The 24,182-nt window shown below is 34.4% G+C and overlaps 3 protein-coding genes and 1 pseudogene across 3 annotated transcripts; all 4 read right to left on the bottom strand.

Annotated features, from left to right (window-relative positions):
- Window positions 1-8,104: 8,104 nt before the first annotated feature.
- Window positions 8,105-10,636, bottom strand: LOC113748836 (annotated as a pseudogene).
- Window positions 10,637-19,324: 8,688 nt separating this feature from the next.
- Window positions 19,325-20,119, bottom strand: LOC113770995 (protein FAR-RED IMPAIRED RESPONSE 1-like). Its single transcript, XM_027315630.1, has one exon. The coding sequence runs from the start codon at window positions 20,117-20,119 to the stop codon at window positions 19,325-19,327; it is 795 nt and encodes a 264-aa protein (XP_027171431.1).
- Window positions 20,120-20,122: 3 nt separating this feature from the next.
- LOC113770990 (protein FAR1-RELATED SEQUENCE 5-like) lies at window positions 20,123-20,653 on the bottom strand. The gene has a single exon (XM_027315625.1). It carries the CDS (start codon window positions 20,651-20,653, stop codon window positions 20,123-20,125), a length of 531 nt encoding a protein of 176 aa, XP_027171426.1.
- Window positions 20,654-21,546: 893 nt separating this feature from the next.
- On the bottom strand, window positions 21,547-22,017 carry LOC113770981. The gene is made up of 2 exons (XM_027315617.1): window positions 21,735-22,017; window positions 21,547-21,641 (listed from the first exon to the last, which is right to left on the bottom strand). The coding sequence occupies exons 1-2, from the start codon at window positions 22,015-22,017 to the stop codon at window positions 21,547-21,549; spliced, it is 378 nt and encodes a 125-aa protein (XP_027171418.1).
- Window positions 22,018-24,182: the final 2,165 nt, after the last annotated feature.

The raw sequence follows: 24,182 nt of genomic DNA, 5'->3' as shown, positions 1-24,182 counted from the left end.
TTTCTGGTTTCTTGTTTACCTTTTTTTTCAATACAATATAATTCTTATTTTACCTGAATCCCACTAGACCAGATGAATGCCTCTCTGCAATTAATTTTAGCGAAATTTGAAAAAAAACGCAACTCTTTGTTTGGATTATGATTTTTCATAAAAAAAATTTTGATATTTGTCATGAACATATTTTTTAATTATTTTTATCTTACACACATTAAACTATTACAATATATTTTTCTATAAAATTTTTTAAAAATAATAATTCAAACGGATTCATTTTTTGTTTAAAATTTTCTTTTCGGTGTGTATTTAGTGGTAGTAATTTTTTTTTAAAATTTGTGAGATATTTAGAGATGGCTTTTTTTATTAAAATATTTTTGAATGGCCAAGATTTTGGGGAAAGGAGAAAAGAAGGAAGGTGGGGAACTGGGAAAGGTTGGTTAGCTGGTTAGTAGTTGGAAGTTGAAAAGTTTGGTAAACTTTCCCTGTTGGCTTATTGGTTTTTGATTGGGCTGCCTTGGCCCTGTGGCTACTTGATGAATTCTTGTTCATTTTGCCTTTGAATCCTTCCACTTTTTTACACTGGGGGTGATGGTGGAGGATTTTGAGTGCTACCTCTTTTTTTTTTGGTTGAATAAGACAATTAGTATAAACAACTTAGTACTTGACCGTATTAGTCAAAATTTTCTTCCAAATCTTCCTAAATATGATGATAGAAGCAAAATTTGATCATTTCAAAGGTTTTAGGAGTGATGGTGATGGTGAATTGAGTTTAAGGATGAAAGTCCTTAAATGCATATAATTAGATATGTCAATGGTCGAGTTTTTGGTGAAAGTGCCTAAACTCAAATTAAAATCTATAAATTTATTCCGACCAAAATTTGGATCCAAAATTTGATGGCTTCAACATGAATGAACCACACAAAAAAAAAAAAAAAAAAACCCAACAAGTCTAGATAACCATAAGCATTATTATATTTTAAAATTTATTAATTTGAAAATTGTGTAGTAATATGTTAAAAGTGTTAAAATTTTGTAAATAACTTCAACGCAACGTTTAAGAGGAAAAAAGAGTTATTTTTAAGTTTCTAACAAGAAGTAATAAGGCTATATTTATTCATTATTAGCTAGTAAGCTATTTTTATTTTCAATATGTCCGTATTACACATAAGTGAATATGTACATGAAAAAGGTCTTGCAAATCTTAACGAGATCTTACAATTTACTGTCCTCAACAAGCACAGTCCCCAACTGTTTATCCCAACAACCAGTTGGATTGACATATATACATGATTTGTAACTTTATTATTGATTTTTTTTATGTAGAAAATAAGACAAGTTATTAAAAGAACTTAATACTAGGTTACATCCTTCAACACTTTATTTTCTTGATGGTTTCCTAAATTGTTACACACATTTTTTTATAGACTATTTTAGCTATTCAACTTGTGGAAAATTTCGGGGGTAGAGTAATGAATAATGGTGATGGTGATGGTTACTTCTTAGTGTTCTTTAAGCCAGAGGTCTATTTCAAGATTTATGGCATACATAATTCAACACTAATTTACTATTATTACATAATTCAACGAAGTATCTGGTTACACGAGAGAATCGATGGGTTGGGTGATTCGAGAGAGTGTGTGTGTAAATGAGAGGTTTCGATTCAAACCCTTCTACTTACGCTATATAAAAAAAAATCTGTTTACATGATTGTATGTATCTACTCAGAGATACCATACAATTAATAATTGCATATTGTCATTCTAATGGAAAATATATGCCATTTTATTATTATTTGAAAAGAATATAATAGTAATTAAGTATTTTTCTGACTTAGTTTCTTCATTACTGTTGGTTTAATGTTGCTTCATTTTGTAGGGTTGACTTGGGATGCTTATTATATACTTTATCATGATTTTGACCTATGGCAAGCCTATTACTATTGTTTTTTTTTTTTCCTTGGATACATGATTTCACTTTCTTAATTATAAGAGCTTTTTCTCACTTTGTTCTTTTGTATTTCTGGAGTCTAGTGTGGAGATGATTTGGACTTTGGAGAATTTCTATACTGCATGCTTTCTTGCACCTTGTGTATATTGCCCTTTTTCTCCTTGCATTTTCTCTCCTTTTTCTTCGTTTCCCTATTGATGAGTTATTCTTCCAAGTTCTAAGAAATTGTAATCTTTAAGCCAGTGCCACGGGTGTATTCCTCAGCTGAAAAACTTGAAATTAAGTATATTCGAGCAATCTTATTTAAACATTTCTTTTATATCACAAGATTGTAAATTATTATGAGCTAGCAAGTCAAGCCTAATTGTTGATGACCATAGACAAGGTGAATTAAGGTGCTGATTCTCCAAGGTTCTATAGTAGACTAGCTTTCCACAAAATGCTAATAAAGAAAAGCTAAATTCAACTCCAATGAAAGGTTAAATCTACACTCCCATTCTGAATCCATACACGTGTATTTAGAATGAAAAATTGAAGATTTAACCTATTTCATATATATGGGATTAATTTAATCTATGTTAGCGGCGTATAAATAATAAACTAATAGGAATCAATGCATGTTATATGTGCAAAATTTGGAATATGAATTCAAATTGAAATTAATTATCATACATAGTATAAAAAATTTAGAGTTAATCTTATATACACTGATAGTGTAAATACTATTACGGTTGGATATATGACACATATGTAAAATTTGGATTTTAAATTCAAATTCAGATTATGTGTCATGCGTCTAATGATAAAAGTGTATACACTATCAGTGTATAGAAGATAAATCCAAAAACTTAATCTGTATAATTCGAAAGTCTTCACCTAGGACAACTATTTAATGAGCTAACTTCGTTCGCACTTCATGGAATTCAGCCATGAGTCCTAGTCCAACAGCTTTCGCAGTAAGTGGGAAAAATACGTTCCACCATTTGATTATGATGCAGGATATATCCTTAATTTGAATGCACACAGAATATGCAGTGAACTGAAATAAAGTATTGAATAGTGATAGAACTCTAAAAGTAACGTAGATTGAGATTTTGAAAGCAAATGACTCATCGTGAAGTTTTTTTTGCATATGGCAATCCAAGTTCTTGACACAATTTATGTTTTACAACTGAATAGGAAGAAGAGTTACTATGTTCGTATATGAAGAAGAGTTACTTCAGAAGATTAAGTTTGTTCTTGTTTAATTTATTATCTGATTTTAAATTCTGATTTCGAAAAATTAGATTTTGTTTAGGTAATTTTTTCCTGACTTTTGCATTTAGATTATAGATTTTTTAGTTGTAAAAAAAAGTAAAAAAAATCTTAATCTACCTAAGAGTAGTTTTAACTGATTCTGATTTTTCATTTTTCATTTTTCATTTTTTTTGAATCAGTTTTTAACATCTACACTAATCCTGTGCTAGCTTATATTAAAGGAGGACCCAATTAGATTAAGTGTTTTTTGCCCAGTTGTTTTTGCTATTCGAAGATGGCCTTAACTCGTTTGCTAACATTTTAGTCAATATAATAATGTTTTCTGTAACTTCTATTATATGAGTTGAAGATATAATTTCAGTAATAATTTCTTCGTTCAACTCTCAACGACTTTAAAAAGAGAAAATTAGTTAGTACTAATTAAGTAATTAGTAACCTCCATGTGATTTTATCAGATTCTTGCCACTTTCAAGCCCAACCAGTTCAAAAAATTTAGCTTATTTTTTCTTATATGGTTTTATCATAGTTTAAAACTTGGTGATTTTATCGTGGCTTAGTTTGGGAGTTTAGGATAGAAAAGAAAAGAAGGGAAAGCTTAAGTTATGAGAGAAGAGATTGTTACGTTGTTTGGGAGTTTTGAAAATTAATGGAATGATTTTGGATATGGAAGTCATTAAGTATTTGTTCAAGGCATTTTTTAAGGACAAAATAGGCATTTTAGAAAAATTAACAAGCTTTCTCCAAACTTTCTCTCCATTTCTTTCCAATTTGGGAGGAAACATTTTTGTCACTATTCATCCTCCCATTTTCTTTCTTTTCTTTCCTACTTAAAACTATCAAATAAAGGAAAATCAGTCTTTCTCTTATTTTCCCTTCTTTTCTATCCAAATCATTCACTCCCAAATGAAGCCGATGGTTTCTTCATCTGAATTTTTTTTTTTTTGATAATTAAGTCTATAAAATGTGGCCTTCCATATAATCTCTAAATCAAATAAGGTAAATAACTCGTTATTTCTTTTCCGTAAGAAAAAGAAAAGACAGACAAGCTTTTTTCTTCTTTTATCACCAAAATAAAATAAATTTACAAACTGATTTACATGTGGAAGCAAAATTGTAATTCTCTCCAACTCCATCCACATTCCACAACCCTGCCAAAAAAAAAAAAAAAAAGCCATGAAAATGAGATGTGGGTTTTGGAAAATTTTCTCTGGTATATTCGAGAATCCCAGAATGGACCAGCCACACATGATCAAATGATCCGTGAATCAAGAACAAATGGCTTATTATTGACCATGAAAGAATATGTCCATTTGCGGTCCACATAGCATAACGATTCCATTGGTCCGAAATATCCAAGGACAAGATTTTCTTATACGTCTCTTTCTTTCTTTTTTTTTTTCCCACTTAACAGTTATATATATTTGATAACCCTTGATAAATACAGGAATTAATTACAAAAAGGGTGCTTCCTCACTAAATACAGGAATTAATACAGGAATTATACGTCTCTTTCAATGATGCACAATTCGCAACATCGAATTCTTCACATAGCCTAAGATGCAATTCGCAGTATTGCGCTTCACATCCCAAATCTGCAAGTATGGGGGTGATTTAAGAGGATGTTATTAAACAATTTGATCATTGAGAGGACAAAATATTATTTCAGTAAAATCATCCTATTTAATAACAACAAACATTCTTGAATTCCACACGTTTTGGGATATATCATTCCCCCTTCCCACTTCTTAAATTCCACCATTCTACTACTAAAAAAAAAATGAATAATAACTCACCTTCTTAAGGCTTTTTTTGTGTAACCAGATTGACCACCAACTCAATATTATCCCTTATCGCCTTTCCACCATTAGAGGTCAAAAGATCATGTTTCCGAGTTCCGTTGCTGATGTGAGAGTTGTGTTAATGGATAATTTATAAGAAATTCTGTAAACAATCTATGGTTCCAGAGGCATACCCTAATCAAGGGTGGTGACAGGAGTTGAATCCATCCAAAATTTTTCTTACCAAAAAAAATTAGAGGTCAAAAACTTACCGTCAGCAATGGTTCATGAATTTGGTGCCGAACAATTTTTCAAGTTACTTTGCTAGATTTAGATACAAATGCATGAACAAAGCATGATGTAAGAATCTATTAAGCTTAGCGGGGCTATATAAAATGTACAGTTTAGATATGAACTTTTATAATATTAATGTTTGTGGCCCACTGATTTATTGAAAAAGAAATTTTATGTACATATTACTATTATTATAATTTGATAGCAATTGTTAAAACGTGGCTGGATGTGATTTTATAATAACAATGCTTTGGAATTTTGTCCTCCACTCGTGGATTTTAATTCAAAAAATATGATTATTATTCATGTGTTGGAGTCATTAGAATTCTTCAAAACCATTTTTTTTCTCAAATGAAACTTTCTTGAATAATTTTTTTATGTTATGTTACTATTTATTAGCATATATTGCTTTTACTTACTATTTTAACACATTGTTATAACTATTCTTTAGAAAAAGTAAGAAACCTTCCAATTGTTATTGAAAGTTGATGTTAGCAGTTCCATACTTGTTGATGATACAACTCACTTTTTTTTTTTCTAAATAATGTAAACACAAAAAAGCACACTACTGTGTTTTGTTGTAATAACACAGTGCATTAGAATGTCTCGGCTGCCTTGTACAATTAGTATTGGAAATTTCTATCACTAGTGCATTTAGAATGAAAGAATGTAGATTTAACCTATCTCATATATATGTGCCAAGGTTAATCTTTTTTGTACTGACAATGTATAAATAATGAAACTAACAGGAACAGATGCAAGCCTTATGTGCACAACTTACAACACAGATTCAAATTGAGATTAATTATCATACATTTAAACTCAGTAATGTATATACACCGTCAGTATAAAAAAAATTAATCTGTATAGTTCTAAAGTCTTCACCCAGGACAACTATTAATTGACAATATGCAGTGATTAATGTATTGATTAGTGATAGAAATCTGAAAGTAACCAAGATTCAGATATTGAAAGAGAATGTCTCATCCTTGAAGTTTTTAGCTGGGATATTGAAGTTTCAGTACTTCATGTGGCAAGCCAACTTCTTGACACATTTATGTTTTATTTATAGCTGTTTACAGTGATTCTATGTTAGTATATGAAAAAGAGTTACTTCAGAAGATTACGTTTGTTTTTGTTCAATGGATTTAACCTATGAGTATTTTTAACTGATTTTGATTTTTCGTTTCACGTTCCATAATTTCCTTTTTTTTTTTTTTGGGTTAATCATCAACATCTACACTAATTTTAAACTAGTCTACTAAGGAACAACTCAATTAGGTCAAGGGCCTAATTGAGCATAGGGTGGTCGGTTAGCATTTAATTTAGGAGTAATTACATTTACCTCCCTTAAGTTTATTTTTGTAAACTTAAATTGATACTTTTGGTAGAAATAAGTAGACAGAATTGTGTGGAACCATCTTGAATTGGAGCCTATCCACGGCAAGATAGAAATGGCGCTGTTGGCTGCGGTAGCATACAAAAAAAAAAATTTAGACCACTTTTTTTAAAAAATAAATTTTTAGCATGCTTTGAAAGACAAAAATGGAAATAAGAAACAATAACGTTGAAGTACCTGAAATTGGAATGGGATGGGGAGGTGGATAAGGGAGTTTCGGTTGAATCCATCTTCCGCTGTCCAGAGATGCTGACCGGTGACGAGGAAGAATCTCCGCAATTTTGCCTCGCTTTCTGCCCTGCGGCCTTTTGTTTCAGCGCGCCAACGGCGTCGTAGGTCACTTGGGCTTGGGCCAGGTGATGAGTTTTTTAAAAAGTTTTTGTTGGTTTATAGAGTATGGGAGGGTTACTAACTCCCTCCTCCCGCCAGCCTACCAAAACAAAAAAAAAAAAGAGCATAGGGTGGTCGGTTAGCATTCCTATTTCTAGCAATTGGGGTTGAGAAGGTTATGAGAAGGGATGGGAGGATTTAAGAAAAGGGGCTAAATCACCAAACAGCAAGCCATCAAAATTATTGGTTAGATTTAGATTGAAAGACATGGTCTTAAATCTTGATAGTTTTCCAATAGGGCAATTTGATGCTTGCCTTGCTAGCTTGTGGAATTACCAGTGCTTCCAATGGGGGCATTTTGATCGAGCTTGTAGGTCTAGTAAATATAACGATGAAACATAATTCGAATTTGAATTTGAAACTCAAATTTTGCATATGAATCGTGTATCTAATCGTGATAGTATGTTTACTATTAGGATTAATCTTTTCTACACTGACAGTGTATACACTATCAGCATTGGATGAATGACAACTATGTAAAATTTGAATTTGAAATTCAATTTTTGCACACATGTCATGAATCTGACGATGATAGTGTATACACTGTCGGTGTATGAAAGATTTACTCTTACTATTAATGTATATAAGATTTACTCTATATCATATACTGTCAATGTAAAGCCTTTTTACATCAGTAGTACTAGATCTATGTCACCTGTGTAAAAATTAAATTTTAAATTCAAAATTAAATTATGTAACATACATTTAGTACCACTTGTTTCGTGTAAGTACTCACAGTGCATCAAAAAATTATCCATTTTTTTAAGCACCCATGTGTTTGAGCACAAGTCATATTTTTTTCCCCTATTATAGACTAGATTCACCCGTTGACCATGTCACTAGCATTCAGTGCCAAATGAGTGGACCTGTCTACAAGAGACCCTCTCCACTGTTAAAATTAGAGAAGGTTGTATGCTCTGATGACTACTAGATATGTGCTGGTCTAAATTGTAGAACTCATGTTTTCACAATCCTTTACTCTTTCTCAATTAATATGAGAATTAGTAGCCCAAGAGTATGTCACATGAACAGCAGCAGCAATGAAAATCCTATCAAAATCCACCATTATTCATTATACATCTTTGTAGATACATTTGATACATTCATCAAAATGAACCATGTTGCTTATACTAGTGGAACTGGTATACTAGCAAATTATTTGTCTAGTCATCATTCAGAAAATGTAAATCATGGTCACTTGAAAGTACAGATTGAAGTTTTTCATCTACCTGGGTGCAGATAAAGCTGAAGGCAACAGCGGGCTGGCAATATGAAAAGCTTCTCTTCCTCGATCACCAGCTGCACCTGTTTCAATTACTGATGGCTTTGTAAAGTCATAATCCAGATTGGTTTCAAGTGCCACCAGACCGTTAAGTACCTTAACTACTAATGACATTGAAGGCCTCTTGGTGAAATTGCTCTGCAGACACCATACAGCAGTCTGCATCATCTTCAAAGCTTCCTGAACGTGGACCTGCACGTCCAAATTTTTCTTGTCAACCATGTCTTCAAGTCTTTCTTCTTCTGCTTTTCTCTTGAAAACGCTGAGCAAGTGCCTGTCTTCCTCGATCTGAAACCAGCCCAAATTCTTCCGCCCACAAAGGATTTCCAACATCACAATGCCAAAGCTGTAAACATCCACTTTTTCCGTGATCACGGAGCTCAACCATTCAGGAGCCACATACCCTGGTGTTCCTCTCATCCTTGTAATAACTCTACTCTGATCCTTGTCAACTAGCTTTGACAATCCAAAATCAGCAACTTTTGCGTTGAAGTTTCGATCTAAGAGGATGTTTTGGGGCTTGATGTCAAAATGAATTATTTTCTGACTGCAGTCTTCATGGAGATAAGCTAATCCCTTAGCAATGTCTGTGATGATTCTTCTCCTTGCATTCCATGGAAGAGATTGGTTGTCCTTTCCTCCATAGGTCCATTTATCCAAAGATCCATTAGCCATGTATTCATAAACCAAAAGCCGGTGCGATTTCTCAAAACAAAAACCAACAAGTTTTACCAAGTTAACATGGTGGATGCTACCAATTATCTACACTTCCACTAAAAAAGAGTCCTCTAGTTGACCCAAACCATCAAGACACTTGACTGCTATCTTCGTGCCATTACTTAATGCCCCTTCATAAACAGAACCAAATCCTCCTTCCCCAAGTTTTTTGCTAAAATCTGCTGACATTGCTTTCAAGTTCTCATAAGAGTATCTTGTAGGCATTCCTGGTACCTTGCTCAAAAAGTCCCTCAATTTCTTTAGATTCCCTGATAGTTCTGCTTAGAAGAACCAGGGAAGAAACGATTAAACATATCACACCAAAAAAAGCCCCAAATGTAGAGGCCATTATAACTGTTTTACGTCTTGACGTGTTGACATAAGCATTTTGCACCTTAACAAGGAGAGTTGTATTATAAGCTGATCCGACATAATTCTCGTTGTCAATAATAGAAAAAACTTCATTTAGCAATAAGCAACTTCCGTTGATTCTTAAATCTTTATGCCATAGATCTGTATAATAAACACGGCTGTTTTGCATGAACAGTTACTTAGACACCTACTTTTGCAGTCCTCCATGACCGTATGTGTTTTGTCCAAGCTTGAATCAAATGCAAAGTAATATGTATCCTTTAGCTCCAGAAGACTGTGATCTTGGGCGTGATCACAAGAAATTGGAGTGAGCAGTGAACATCCAAGATCGAGTTGTCTGAAATTTGAAATTTATTGGGCTGTAATAGCTCTCTTGGCCAGTGGTTGTTTGAATGCAACCACATTGCTCATTTGAACATATTCCATAGTTGCCACATACCATAGGGAAGCCACAATTACCAGTATATGTGTGCAAAAGATCAATTACCTCCATAAATCCCCATGGTCCCCACTATTATACCTTTAAATGCCCATCAGGCCCAAACTTCATGAATTGAGCTACAGATACAGGCGGAATCATAAAGTCATTGAAGCTACCGTTTCTGAACTCATAATAAGGATACCTATTGAGGCCAGTAATAAAGTATGTTTGAGGTGGATCAGACTCTACATAAGCTGACAAGCCATCAGATCCAACAGCCAGAGAAAGCCGACCTTGACTCTGATTGGATGCTGAAACACTAGCTGTCAGCTTCTGCCCACGAGCCAACTTCTGTCCCAGAAGTAATGAGTCGGTGGGATGGTCAAAAGACTGCCAAATGGATCATTGTTTGGCCCAAATAGCACCAGGTTTCCCATTTCTGTCAAGTTTAAGCCTGATACAGGCTTTCCCCTCGTATTGGTGGACCATATTAAGGTGCCGTCAGAGTTTGCCAAGACCAAATCTCCATCTTCCTTAAGTTGCAATATGGCGTTCCTCTCAACAGGATTATTCCTGTTGGCAGACCAGACTAATTTTGAGGACTGCAGATATCCATCAGTATTAAGCCGACCTTGGAAAATGAGGATTCCAAAGAGGCATTCACTACCTCCTGTGGTACAGTAAAAGCCGCACACATAACTTGGTCCATCATTTCCTCTCAGGAGGATGGGTATCATTGAATGACTACTATCTTCGCAGTTGATCATCATGGACTTAGAGACCTGGTTGATCCACGAGGAGGGAAGATAGGCAGTTGAATTAAAAAGATAATTCACGGTTTGGGCATTCATGAATATTGATGATGAAGACAGATGCAGACAAGCAAGAAAAATGGCATAACTTAATAATCTCTGCTCTACAGCCATTGCTTCACTTAGAGAGGTTGTTCTGGCTTTTGGGCTTGCACAAATATAACATGGCAAAATACAAACTGAACCAAGTTGGGATAGACAAGTCTCTTTGTTCAACATATGTGAATTCTCTGTTTGGCTGTGACTGTGATTCGCATTGATCTTCATTTTTCAGCTGGCCGTTGATTGGTGCTTGTTCTCACTGTAATACTACCTTGCTAAGCTTGACTTCTCTGGTGTTTACTTTGACGAAACAATAATCGAGCATACAGGAGTTAATGCGCATTTGGCTTCTCAAATTCTTAGTTGAAAGACTAGGCCAAAGGAGATGAAACAAAATGGAACGTGTCCAGATGCAATCAAATACCAAGAAATACCGTATGCTGGCGACCACTTAGGATAGTAGAGGAAGGGACAATTACAGGATTGATCTAGAGGTACATAGCATTTGCAAATTTTCCCGTAAGGAATGGAAAAATGCGACAACTCCCTTTAAATGTAATTGTGTGTAAAAAAAAGTACCGAAATTAAAACAGATAATAATTATAAATTTGACACGTGTGGGGGAGAAGAAATTGGAAGAACAAAAACTGGACGTTAATGTACTAGTTGTGCATCAACTTAAAATAGAAAAGGATTCACACATGTATATAATATATATATTTAGTACCCAAATATTCAGCCTAAGCATATGATTGAGCTTTGAATTGTCCATTCTTTTTTTCTCAATTTTTTTCAATTGATTTGAAACGATCGAAATATCATTAATGTCTTTTGATTTGCATTGGAACTAAATATGTGCTTTTATTCGTTAAGTATAGTTTGTGAAAGTATACACTTGCAAATGTGGTATTTGAAAAATAGGAAAGAAATATTATTTGACTATAATTAACAATAAAAAATTGTGTTTGTTAGTAACGTTACCGAAATTAAAATCAACAATTAAATTTTATAAACCGATGTTGAGGAAACCTCCCTCAATTCATTTAGGGTCCGTTTGGTTCATGGGATGACACAGGATTGGATTAATCATCATTTGTCATCCCATGTTTGGTTGCATTTTATACATGGGATGATACATCCTACATAACCGAATTAATCCCCTATTCATGGGATAAAATAATCCCATGGGGGAGATGGGATTAGTTATCCCGGGATGACTAACAGATAGGATGATAAAATTTTAAACTAATTTATCCTTATAAAAAATACAAATTTATAGTCTTATAATTATATAATCCTATTGTCACATGATAATATATATGAATGGACTAATTTGCCCCTACTATTTAATTTTAAAGTTTTTTTTGACTAATTTGCCCGTACTACCAATAGAGCAATATTTGGACTAATTTATCCTTATGAATGATTCAAATTCAAATTAGCTATTATACAACCATACTCTCACATAATAATATCATAATGAACAGACCAATTAGCTCCTATTAATTCTACTAAAGTTTTTGACTAATTTGCCCCTATTCATTATTTTAAAATTTTGACTTACCCCTATTAATTAATTTAAAATTTTTGACTAATTTGCCATACTAACATCATAATAAAAAGGACTATAGTGCCCTTGGACTAAATTACCCTTACTAACCTTATTTTCTAAAAGAAATTTATATAAATATATAATCTTATTAATTGGACTTTGTGAATGAGGACTTCAATAAGCGCAAACTCGATCCAAAGAAAAATGTTCTATATTAGCCAGAGCTCGGCTCATTGAAAGCTCCTAAATGAGTTAGGTTTTAATCGATTTAACCTTAATTTAGCCAAAAGTTGGCCCATTATTTAATTGAATTTCAAATTTAGGTTCAAAAGATTGGTCAAAATCTATTTTTTAAGGGTTCGAATGGGCTAAGTTTGAATGAATGAAAATTTTTATATATCAAAACTCTTGATTTGCTTTATAATTTTAAAGTTTTAAACTACTATATTTTAATAAAATTTATAAATATTAAATTATTTATTAGATTATTTTATTAAATAATATTAAATTATTTTATTTAAATTTTATAAAATATTAAATTATTTTATTAAAAAGAATCTACAAATTAAGGGATGCTTTGGTCATTAAAATAATAATTCTTCCTCATCCAATCTCCAACCAAACATAGGATAGAATTATTTTTCAACACATCCTATCTAACCGAGAACCAATCAAACAGTACATAACTTGGATTATTTATCCGGGGATAACTCAACCCAGGATTAATAATCCGAGGATGAGTCATCCCATCTCATCCAGTCTAATCTTAACAAAAGTAAGCATGACAATCTAAGAACTGTAATACAAAACTAAGGAGATATATTTGCAATTGGTTGATTTCGCTAAAAATACCCATGAACCATTTAATGATTTAATGATACCAACCTTGTGTGAAGTAAAATATGTATCGTCTCGCCATGTGGACGTATTTAAAATTTGTAATCTTTTATTATGTCTATATGTTTTTGATTTAAAATAAATCCCCTCTTTTTCACACGCTTCCCAAATCCATGGTTCGTCATTTATATTCAATTTGATCAACTTTATTGATGACCGACCTCATATAAATTTGTAATAATCGTGTGTTCTATATTTGTTATCCATGAAATCGTATGCATTATTGTGTAATGAAATCGGTAGCAGTCCTTGACTAGTAGTACTGGTTTGTTTTTTATGTCTATTACTAAAATTTGGATAAAATATGTGTAGTTAATGCCGAGGTATTGGCATCTTTTTCCACTCTTTCATCTTTAGAAGAGTGATATAAATACATACATTTAGAGACAGACATACATGTGTTGTGCGTGTATTTGAAGACAACTTTTGCATCCTAAGCCAGCCTTTGAGCTTTTGTGTCTCCATTATTGTTTCTTAAGTTTTTAAATTTTTGGAAATGTTGAAAATGTCACTATTAGTTTTGTGCTTGGATTGAATTGAAAAATATGGTTATATTAGTTAAGTTTAGTTGGCAAAGGTAAAGTCTTCCAAACATACCAAGGCAAGTAGTAGGAAACATTGGCAATGATTTTGCAATATAATTTCATTTTCAATAATTTACAACAATAAGTTTACCAAAATGATGGTAAAATAAGAATTGGTACCATGCTTCAATTTCATGCTTGATATTGGTTAAGTTTACCAAAATAAGAATGCACCATTAAATGCTTCAACCTAATAATAAGGAAACCTTCCTCAATTGCTTTAGTCTTTGTATTAGACTTAACAAAAAAATTATTTTGACGTATTTAGTTCTTATAAAACAAAGTTATGGAAATATCATTGCAATTGGTTAATTATATTAGAATTAAAAACGAACATATTAATGGGCTGAACATCAAATTAAGGAAATTGTAAATGATATGATTTGGAAAAAAATATTATAGTGTCACCTTTTTTGTATGCATCACGATTTCACATATTGTGACCGTTAATTAAAAATTTTTGGTACTCGTCTTAGTGAATTAGTTTTGTTTTTCACTGTACTATCGTTAGTTTGAATGGAAAAGTTAGTTGCACGTTCTTTGTGAGCAAGTTGTAAAGTAACTATAGAATCCTAATTATTGTTATGATTGCTTAGTATTTTTTTGTCATACGTATATATTGTTGGTATGTTGTTATTCTTTTATATACATTTTTTGGTATATTAGGTGCTGATAATAATAGTTTCAGAATGTATTTAATGTAATAATGTTATGACGAGGATAAGTTTTAAGGTGAACAAATGTTATTGACAAAAATTTATTTATGATTACGAGCATGCATTCGGTTGCTTAGGCAATTTCATAGTTTGTTTGAAGTGAATGAGTTGGGAATATTTTTTTTGCTTTGTCTTTTACTCAAAATAACACATCATATATATATATATATATATAATAAAGTCGTATCATCATTCCTATTCCTTCATGTTTTCTCTTTCTTACGTGGCTTAACGAGACGGCAAGTAGTTTCCTACGTGACTTGCTCCTTTTTTGTTTAGATATATATCAATTCTTATTTCCTATAAGAATTCTTAATATTATATGATTCTTATTTTCTACCCAAAAAAGGAACTGGAAAGTAATGCAATATAAATAAAAGAGACATAAATATCTCTATTAGATATATCTCTAAATTCATGTCAAGAATTTGTGTACTACATAGGGAACCGAAATAAATAAGAATTGTTATCATTACAAGAAGTAGAAAAGTAACTAATTTCAAAAGGAACCATTAATAACAGAAGTCAATATCTGATGTTGGAAATAGGATTCTTAATAAATTTTATTATTATGTGCGTTATCAAGACATAGTGCATAGCACGAAATTTATGGAAAAGGAAATGTTAATTGAATCCAATTAACTATATGTATTTGACCCGTAAGGTCAAATATAAATTCCTATTTGAGCACGGGTTTGTAAATTCCTATAAACCCATTCGTTGTTAATCAAAACATGCAGGTTATACTCATTGCTAGGTTATAGGATTCACAATATATCTATGCTCAGATAGTGGGAGTATTTAGTGTGTGGACCCAAACCATAGGAGTCCATGCACTTAAAGGACTCGATATAGTTGATGTGGTCTTTCAAGGTAGGTAAAATCTATCTTGAGAACACACTTTTATTTCCTATAAAAATTCTTAATATTATAGGATTCTTATTTCCTATCCAAAGTTATGTACTTTAAACAATTTAAATCAAGATAAACCTACTTTTAATGTTCTTATCAATATCTCTTTATATTCTTATCAATTCTTATTTCTTATGCCTACACTACATATAGCCTCTAATATATTGATTTTAAGCATCAAATTCATGGTTAGGTATTTTTAGTACAAGTGGTTGGCACATTAAAGTATCGATTTTGGGTTTTCACTCCCCTTGATTATCGAATACATCTTCTTTCAATACATTTTTTTTAAAAGGCATGTTGATCTTCCATTGTAAAAGTTTAGTAACATATCTTGAATTTTGTTTTGTTTTGTTTTTATTTTATGTTTGTTTTTTTTATGAACACATAGGATTAGTAATATATCTTAAATTAGTAATAAATTTCTCTTATATTTCACATATTATATCTCACATAATATTTTTGCCTTTAATTTTGATAAATAATTATCAGATTAGTGGAATCGACAACCAATACTAACTTGAAGCATCTTCTTCCCAGATCCCAAATAGTATAACAGATGATTCTAATCAACAACATTTCAATACATTTCATATGAATCATTCATCAAAGAGTTCAACAAAAAACACAGAGGAAGGGAATCCTCATAAAAAGATTTACATGAGAAAGTAGATTTAATATACTATTTTACTTTCTTAAATTATAATCTTTACGTATTGTTATACACAATCTTGAATGCAATAAATCATTTATTTTCTTATACTTAGTTATCCTGCTTTGCTATCATGCAGTGATAATGGAAAATCAATAAATACTGATTTGCACGGACAAATCGAAGAGAATGTTCAAACAGAAGAAAAACTAAAACAAGTTTGTGAAGAGTGAAATATTATTTGATACTATTTACTGCACTTTTTATTTATTTTCAAGTTTGTGAATGTTATGGTATTGTCGAATGCTATTTTTTTCATTTTTGAATTATTATTTACTGAATTAGATGTTCAAATTTATATTATAAGAATACTTTATATTACAATGCACATATAGTAATATACTTAAGAAAGGTTATAATAAAATATACATTAACTTTGTATTTCATATCGACATTTTTATAAAATTAACTAAATAGTTTATTATTTTTCAAAAATTTCCGTTCAACGAACGAGTACAAAACTAGTTTTGACATAAAAAGACACAAATATTGACATCATCTTAAAAATTTTTGCTTTTCCTTTGCAAATACCATGTTTTAACAAAAATATTTTAAGTATTTCGATTTGAAATGTTTATGGATGGGTCAAATGACTAGTGTATAAAAATAAAGTAAAAAGATGCATTTAATATTGTGTTAGTAATCATTTGAATTTTATAAACAGCCATTCCTTCGTATAAATTTTGTATTAATTCTTATGTTCTCTCCTTTGGAAATGGATGTTTTTCCTACTGCGAACCTTTTATGCTTATGTGAAATTCTGTTCTTTAGTAGTGAGGAAACAATGAAATAATTGGTGGGAGGGAAACACATGCACAGTGAAAGGAGGGGAACATACACGGTAATTAGAGGGAAAAAAATACACAGCGAATGGCGGGAAAAGCATCACTAATGCCTGGAGCCCACTGCGTAAATGAGAAAAACGTTAGCTTGGGGGACCATTGAGCTGAACAAAAAAAAGGTACAGCTAACACACAAAAAGTTTGGTTAGCAGGAGAGGCGGCAGTCCATATCCACTGCGAGCTTTACTTCATCGCCGAAACTGTGGGAAAACAACAGCAGATTTTTGTTGCAGCGGTGAGCGGACGTGTGAGATTCATTGCTACCTTGCCGTTTGCAATCATGTAAGTATTCAAATATTTTAAATCCTAGTTATACGACTACTAGTTATTCAAATATTCAAAAAAATTTACCACTGAATCCTAGTTGTTTTGTCTCCAGGGTACAATAAAAGGATGAAGTTATACTACACCCACATTCTGTGCTTCACCAATCAACAATGTCAGTTGATGCTGCTACATAGCTATTAGCAACACAACCTGGTGGTTTATCCACTTACCCAACATGGTCACTTCAAATGTAAACTACCCTGAATCCAACACGATTACATACAAATTTATTGTCTACTGCATATGCCAAATCCAAAATATGCGATGATGTTGCTAAATACTTAATACAAGGAAGTGCCCGGTGAATTGAGCAGGTGTCCAAAAAAGCCATCCACACTGTTCGGTCCACCCTAATGCAATTAAAATAATGGTGGTCAATTGATAAACCCTTTAACATGGTACACGAATAACACAATGAATGTACTAATACGGCTTTGCATGTATTAGTAGCAATTACCCATTCTTTTTGTTTTTCTTCTCCTACCACATTCGCTACTGCCACCTCCGTGTCCTACAACCAATTGCAAAGGCCATGTAAGCGCATGCACTCCGATAAGCGTACACCTGTAAATGGGAAATATTTAAAGGAAGGACACAATTTGTGTTCACATGATTCCTTATCGCGTCAATCTTGACATAAACCAATACAAATTATCCTTAACGCCAAATGTCATCATATTATGTTCATTGCAATAGCTTACTTCAAAGTTTAACATAATAACCCAACACATTGTCAACTTGATTACTATTTGATGATAACATTTGGGTATTACTTTGGAGGATATGAACAGGGATTTTGTGTAGAAAAACACAGCAACATGGGTAAGGGGTGATGTATTTAGATCGTAGTCGTGATATTGCAGGTAGTATACATTCCAACCTCATGCCTAACAACGCTCTCCATTGCTCCCTGCTGGTCTTGTTTTTTAGGCAGACTGTTTCGGCCAGTAGATATCGTCCCCGTATTGTTTTGTTGTGAAAGGGTACTGCAGTTAGCGTTTACAAGACCAACATCCTTGGCTGTGGCTCTGCGCTTTGATGACCTGTTTCGGCCATATCCTCTTCCCCTGCTTCAATAACAAAATATGCGACTCAACTTGCCACTCACCCTTTTTGTACCATATGTATAACGTATGATATGTGTGGCTATATATGTATAGACAGTTTGAGTGTGTACAGAAGTGCATTAAACATCAACTGATCCAGTAATACCTCACCGACATTCTTGCTTGTCTCCCTTTCCCTCGACCCAACTCTCGTGATGCAATGATTTCGGGGTCCATAATCCATTCCCTTTCACCCACAGGTTCACTGCTCTCTTGAACAACTGCATGGCCTTCACCTCTATGGCTCTTCAATTGTCGAACTATCTCATTCTGAAACAATTCCAATGCATTTGCGAATCCATTGGCTGTCTTGCATGCATGCATGCATAATCCATTAGTTGCCGAAACTAGTGTAGAATATTTGGGCATCTCTGTTAGGCGAGGGCTGGTTGTTTAGTCTTCCTAAATACTAATTACCCCTTTTTTTGCCTGTCGAGTCCACCTGTTCATGGTGCAGTTAGGAGGAATCCTCTTCAATTTCTCAAATAGCATTGCACGAAACATGTGACAACAAAGCAGCCCACGCATTTCCATTTTCAAGCATGAGCACTTTATATGTCCGGTGGACCTGTTATAGGCCATAGTATAATATGAGTATTGGTAGAGCTGTTTCATGAAATGGACGGAGGTGATGCCATCATCCGTGCCATTAATCTTACAAAATAGCCCTTACTTTTTCATTTCCTTACGAACCACAAGGAATGTGGACCTGGTAAAAACATCAGTTGCATGTTTTTTCAGCGCATGTAATTGTGTTGCTGGCACAAGAGAAGTGTGCTCTGTCATAACCCTATGACGCCTCTCCTTATGCCTCAAACGGGTTACAGCCAAGTGATATGTTTGAAGGCACTCAAACAGGTTCAATTAGGAGAGGGGGTAAAATGTAACTTTAAAATTTGATGCATTTTCTCACACCGTTGGATACTCCGCATACCGCCAAAGAAGTTGCCTCTTAAGAAAGCCATACATCATAACTCCCTCTTCCAGTGCATCTTCTGAACCCATTCGTTATCTTCAAACCCAAAACGACTAACAACCTTTGCCCACCTCGTTTCAAACTTGTCCGGTGTATAATTCATAAACATGTATGTCTTGAACGGCTCCAGGAAGCCTTTATCTCTTATATTTGTGGATGCATTCATCTGCAAATGGAAGTTGCAAAGTCTATGCTTAGCCGTCGGCATGAATTTTTTAATGAACTTTTGCATAGACTTGTCCCTATCAGTTACAACTACTATTGGTTTCCTTCCGTCCATTGCTTCCAAGAATGTACTGATTACCCAATCATATCCCTCATCTCCTTCACGAACTATCAGAGCACAGGCAAATATGCATGTTGAGTAGTGATTGTTCACCCCATGTAGGACAATCAATGGAAATTTGTAGTGGTTGGTATTATAGGTGCTGTCAAACACAAACACGTCACCAAAACATCTATAGTCATCTCTAGACACTGAATCAGCCCAAAGCAGCCGATTCAGATGGCCATGGCCATCTACTGCATATTTGAAATATAAATTGAGATCACCACCTTGCTTGCCTGACAAGAATGCGATTGCTGATTCACCATCCCCATGAGCAACTGCTATTTGCCTTTGCCGATTTAGCTCATTGTACATATTTGTTACATGGAATCCTAAGTTATGATAGCCTCCAGCCTGTACAACAAGTAGCCTCATTATGTGACTTGGTCTTATGCAAGCTTGTTGCATAACTATTGCCTGATGTAAGTCCGACTTCCCAACCTTCCTATGTGACCTCATGAACTACACACTTTCAGGGCTGCACAAACGGTGGCAATGTCTACTAACAAATTCTTCAACAACGTACTTCTGTTTCACATGATCAAATCGAATCTTGAAACGTGCTTTACAGTTTACTCTTCTTATTGCCTTTGGTTCCCTTATTCGATCCCTTTTATTTATGTGCTTTTCATGTCTTTCACCTTCCTTATTACAAACCCATGATCTGAGACAGACAATCCCATTCTTATCTTTTCTCTTGTAGCCTTTGCGCACCCCAATACCGATTGCTCTTGGGTATAGCATATAGAACGATTCCGCTTCTTTAGTACTTTCAAACACCATGCTACATACATCTGCATCATCAATAACACCAAATGCGGCTATTTCATTTCCCCCACCTATACTGACATGCTCCCCTGCGTCCCCTTGCCCTGTTACCCTATCTGCTATGCAACACGTTGTCGAATTTATAATTTTGCATCTGTTACCATTGTCTTCTACTTTGTCATTCAAGGCAATATACCGGCTGCTTGATGCTTGTCCTATAGCCATTTTCATTTGTAGTGCGGATGTTATCTACCATTCAGAATGACTGTAACCCATGTGCCACTCCTCCCAAAATTTATATGGAGCATTCTATAATGCTTCCATCTACAAAATTGATAACCCAAGCATCCCCAACCAGCTAATCCCAACTGTGTTTGCAGTTACCCATCAACCTAATGTCATATCAAAAATGGTCTTAACAAATTATAATGGCACGCTTATTAACCAATAGGTTCGATACTATACATTTGAATGCTTTCAGTTATTATGCATCAGGGCTTATGTAACACCATTTAAAATGCTTATACTAGACAAATTCTAGTACTAATGAATATTTGGTACTGCAACACAAATAAATAATCGTTAGTACTCTATCCAAAAGGCTCCAACCAGTACATGAACCACAGAGCAAACGTTGTCATGCAGTTGAACCTTTGTGTCAATAGTCAAATATTATTATTATTTCTTCTAGCAATCATATGACTAGGACTACTGCTAATTGTGCTTAATTAATACCGGCCATCTTTCCCTAAATTATACAAATTAATAATCATTCCAAATTATATGATATGTGAATTATCAGAAGACTTGAGTACACAAATGATTTGGGCCATCAATTTGTATATTCAACCTCCTTAGGTAACTAATTAACCGATAAATATCCCATCATGCAGAGTCCAGTACCCATTTACAATTGCAGTCAACAACCTCTTCATTTCCTACATACCCAGCCAACTCAATCAAGTTCATTTTGACCAAACAAACAAAAAAAGGTTAGGATAATTAGATAACATCACTCTATCCCGATTCTGCTTACTCTAACAAAAGCCCCAACTAACTTGCCTGTGATTCTATTCTAAATATTTTTTTTTTTGTTTACATGGGAGAGGTCGACCCTTTTAAGTAGGGACAAAACGTGGGGTCGCAGCCCCCAAAATGTCTGCTCCAATCAATTCCCGCAATTCCTGTTGAAATTCAGTTAGAATCTGCATTCCTTGTTCATTGTTAACACTCATTTTAGCCAGCCAGTCTGCACACCTATTCCCTTCTCTCCAAACATGTTGTAGTCAACATTCCTAATCCTTACTTGTGTAATTCCTGATGAGAGGTATCAGATTGGATAATGGTGATTCCGAACCTGCTCCTTGTATTAGATCCAAAGCTGCCTTTGAATCAGTTTCCAAAATCACTCTTCGTTCTCCAGAGTTCCAAGCCATTTCTAACCATTTAGGTATTCCCCATAGTTTTGCTGTCATATTATTAGTTAGCCTAAGATTCACTTTAAAACCAGCTTTCCACTTCCCCCAACTATCTCTGAGGGTACCTTCGGCTCCTGCCCTTCCAGAGGTACGGTTTGCAGCTCCATCCATATTCATCTTGCACCAACCATCTAGAGGCCTTTCCCATCTGGTAAACTTTACCTCTTTTCTCCCTAGAACATTTGCCCTAAGTAACGCTTCTTTGGCTTGCCCTATGCGTCTGCAAATGTCTTCTTTCTTGATATCCAATTTCTGCTAATCTCCTGTGGCACAGAAGGAATTTCTGGCTAACCATGCAAGATACACAATCTGTTGGAATGTCAGCTGCCATTCCTCTTTCCCTTCCCCTCCAATTCTTCCATCCTTTAGATTCCAATCCACCCAACCCTGCACTAGTTTGTTCAAAAACTCCTCCCATCTATTTTGCCTGACAAACTGTTTCCATATGCTCTTTATCCATTTGCAGTCGCGGATAGCATGGATGGTTGATTCAACCACAATTTCACATATTGGACAGCAAGGGTTCCGGCTCAGCTTCCTTTTAGCCTTTTCCTCTTACGTTAATAGTTTACCATACCTCACTAACAAGAGTAGAAACTGCCATCGTCCTGGACCTTGTGTTTTCCATATCTTCTTCCAGTTTGCTGACTCCTCCTTCAACTCCTCTTCCAACCAAGTCAATTCGTATGCCGATCTGGTGGTGAATACACACTTTGGCTCAAGTTTCCAATAGAACCGGTCAGGGTTTACTGCGCCAGGGAGGATATAAAAGCCTATGAGCTTCTGTATCTACACTGGTTTTAGCCAAGCTCGAAGTTTATCTATATTCCAACCATTGCTGTTCCAGTAGTTCTTTACCTTGTTCTCCACATCTTCCTCTGGAATTTCCCCCTCTATGTCATCCAATAATGGAACATCCTCTAACCACTTATTCCTCCAAAATCGTATTGTCTCTCCATTCCTAATCCTCAACTGCACTCCCTTCTCAAGTAATTCAATACCCTTTGCAATGCTCTTCCACACATGGGAATCCCTAATCCTAGACGAACACTTGATTCCTGTTATACCTTTACCATACTTTCCCTTAACCATTTTCCCCCACAAAGCCTACTCATCCTTAAACAGCCTCCAACTCCGTGTAGCAAGCATTGCCACATTCACTTTCCTCATTCTTCTAATCCCTAAATCTCCCCTCTTTTTTATTTGAGTCACTGTATCCCAGTTGATATGGTGAATCCTCCTGTTCTCCTCGTTATCCCCCTAAAGAAAACCTCTAGCATACTTCTCCAACTCATCCAACACCACTACCGGGATTAATGCTGTCTGCATGTGGTACGTTGGTATAGCAGACAGGACTGACTTAACTAGAGTGGCTCTCCCTGCAAAGGATAGGCTTCTTTTTTTCCAACCAGCTAGCTTCATTCTGACACGATCCAACAAAGGTTAAAACATGCCTTTAGTAACTCTTGAGTGAATAAGTGGAACTCCTAGGTACTTTCCAAGATTTCTTGTCTCGTTTACCCCTATAATCTTACTTATCTCCTTGACTACCGATCTTTTTACATTCTACGAGCAGAAGAACTTGGTTTTATCCATGTTGATTTTTTGTCCTGAGATACCACAGAATTCTGCCATGATGCTATGAACTATTTGACCTTGTAAAGGCGTGGCTTCTGCACACAACAATAAGTCATTCGCAAGCATTTGGTGAGTTATCATCGGTCCAGCTCTTGATGTCTTCACTCCTCTCCATTGTTTTCCCTTCATGGCCTGCAAGATTAAATGACTCAGACGCTCCATGCACAATACAAAAAAATACGGTGAAAGGCGATCCCCCTGTCTCAAGCCCCTAGACGGTACAAAACTCTCTGATTTTTTCCCATTCCATAGAATTGCAGTTGCCTCCACTTGTATACAATTCATAATTGGCTTGATTAGCTCTTGAGGAATACCAACCCATTCCAAAGTCTGATGTAAAAAATCCCACCTAACTCTATCGTAAGCTTTTTTCAAATCTATCTTAATTATCATAGCAGCCTTTTTGTCCTTCATCTTCCTCATTGTGTTTAATAGTTCTTGGATAATTATCACATTGTCACACGATTGCCTTCCAGGAATAAAACTTGCCTGTTCTGGACCCACTAACTCATTTAGCAAGGGCCTCAATCTGTTGACAATTACTTTGGTCTCTACCTTGTAATTCACATTACATAAAGAAATTGGTCTCAAATGTGCCACGACTTCCGGACTCTTCACTTTTGGTATAAGGGATATTA

This window comes from Coffea eugenioides, chromosome 1 (genome assembly GCF_003713205.1).
Source record: "Coffea eugenioides isolate CCC68of chromosome 1, Ceug_1.0, whole genome shotgun sequence".
NCBI classification, from domain to species: Eukaryota; Viridiplantae; Streptophyta; class Magnoliopsida; order Gentianales; family Rubiaceae; genus Coffea; species Coffea eugenioides.
Note: the sequence above shows the minus strand (reverse complement) of the source record. Positions and strands in the feature narration are given on the sequence as shown.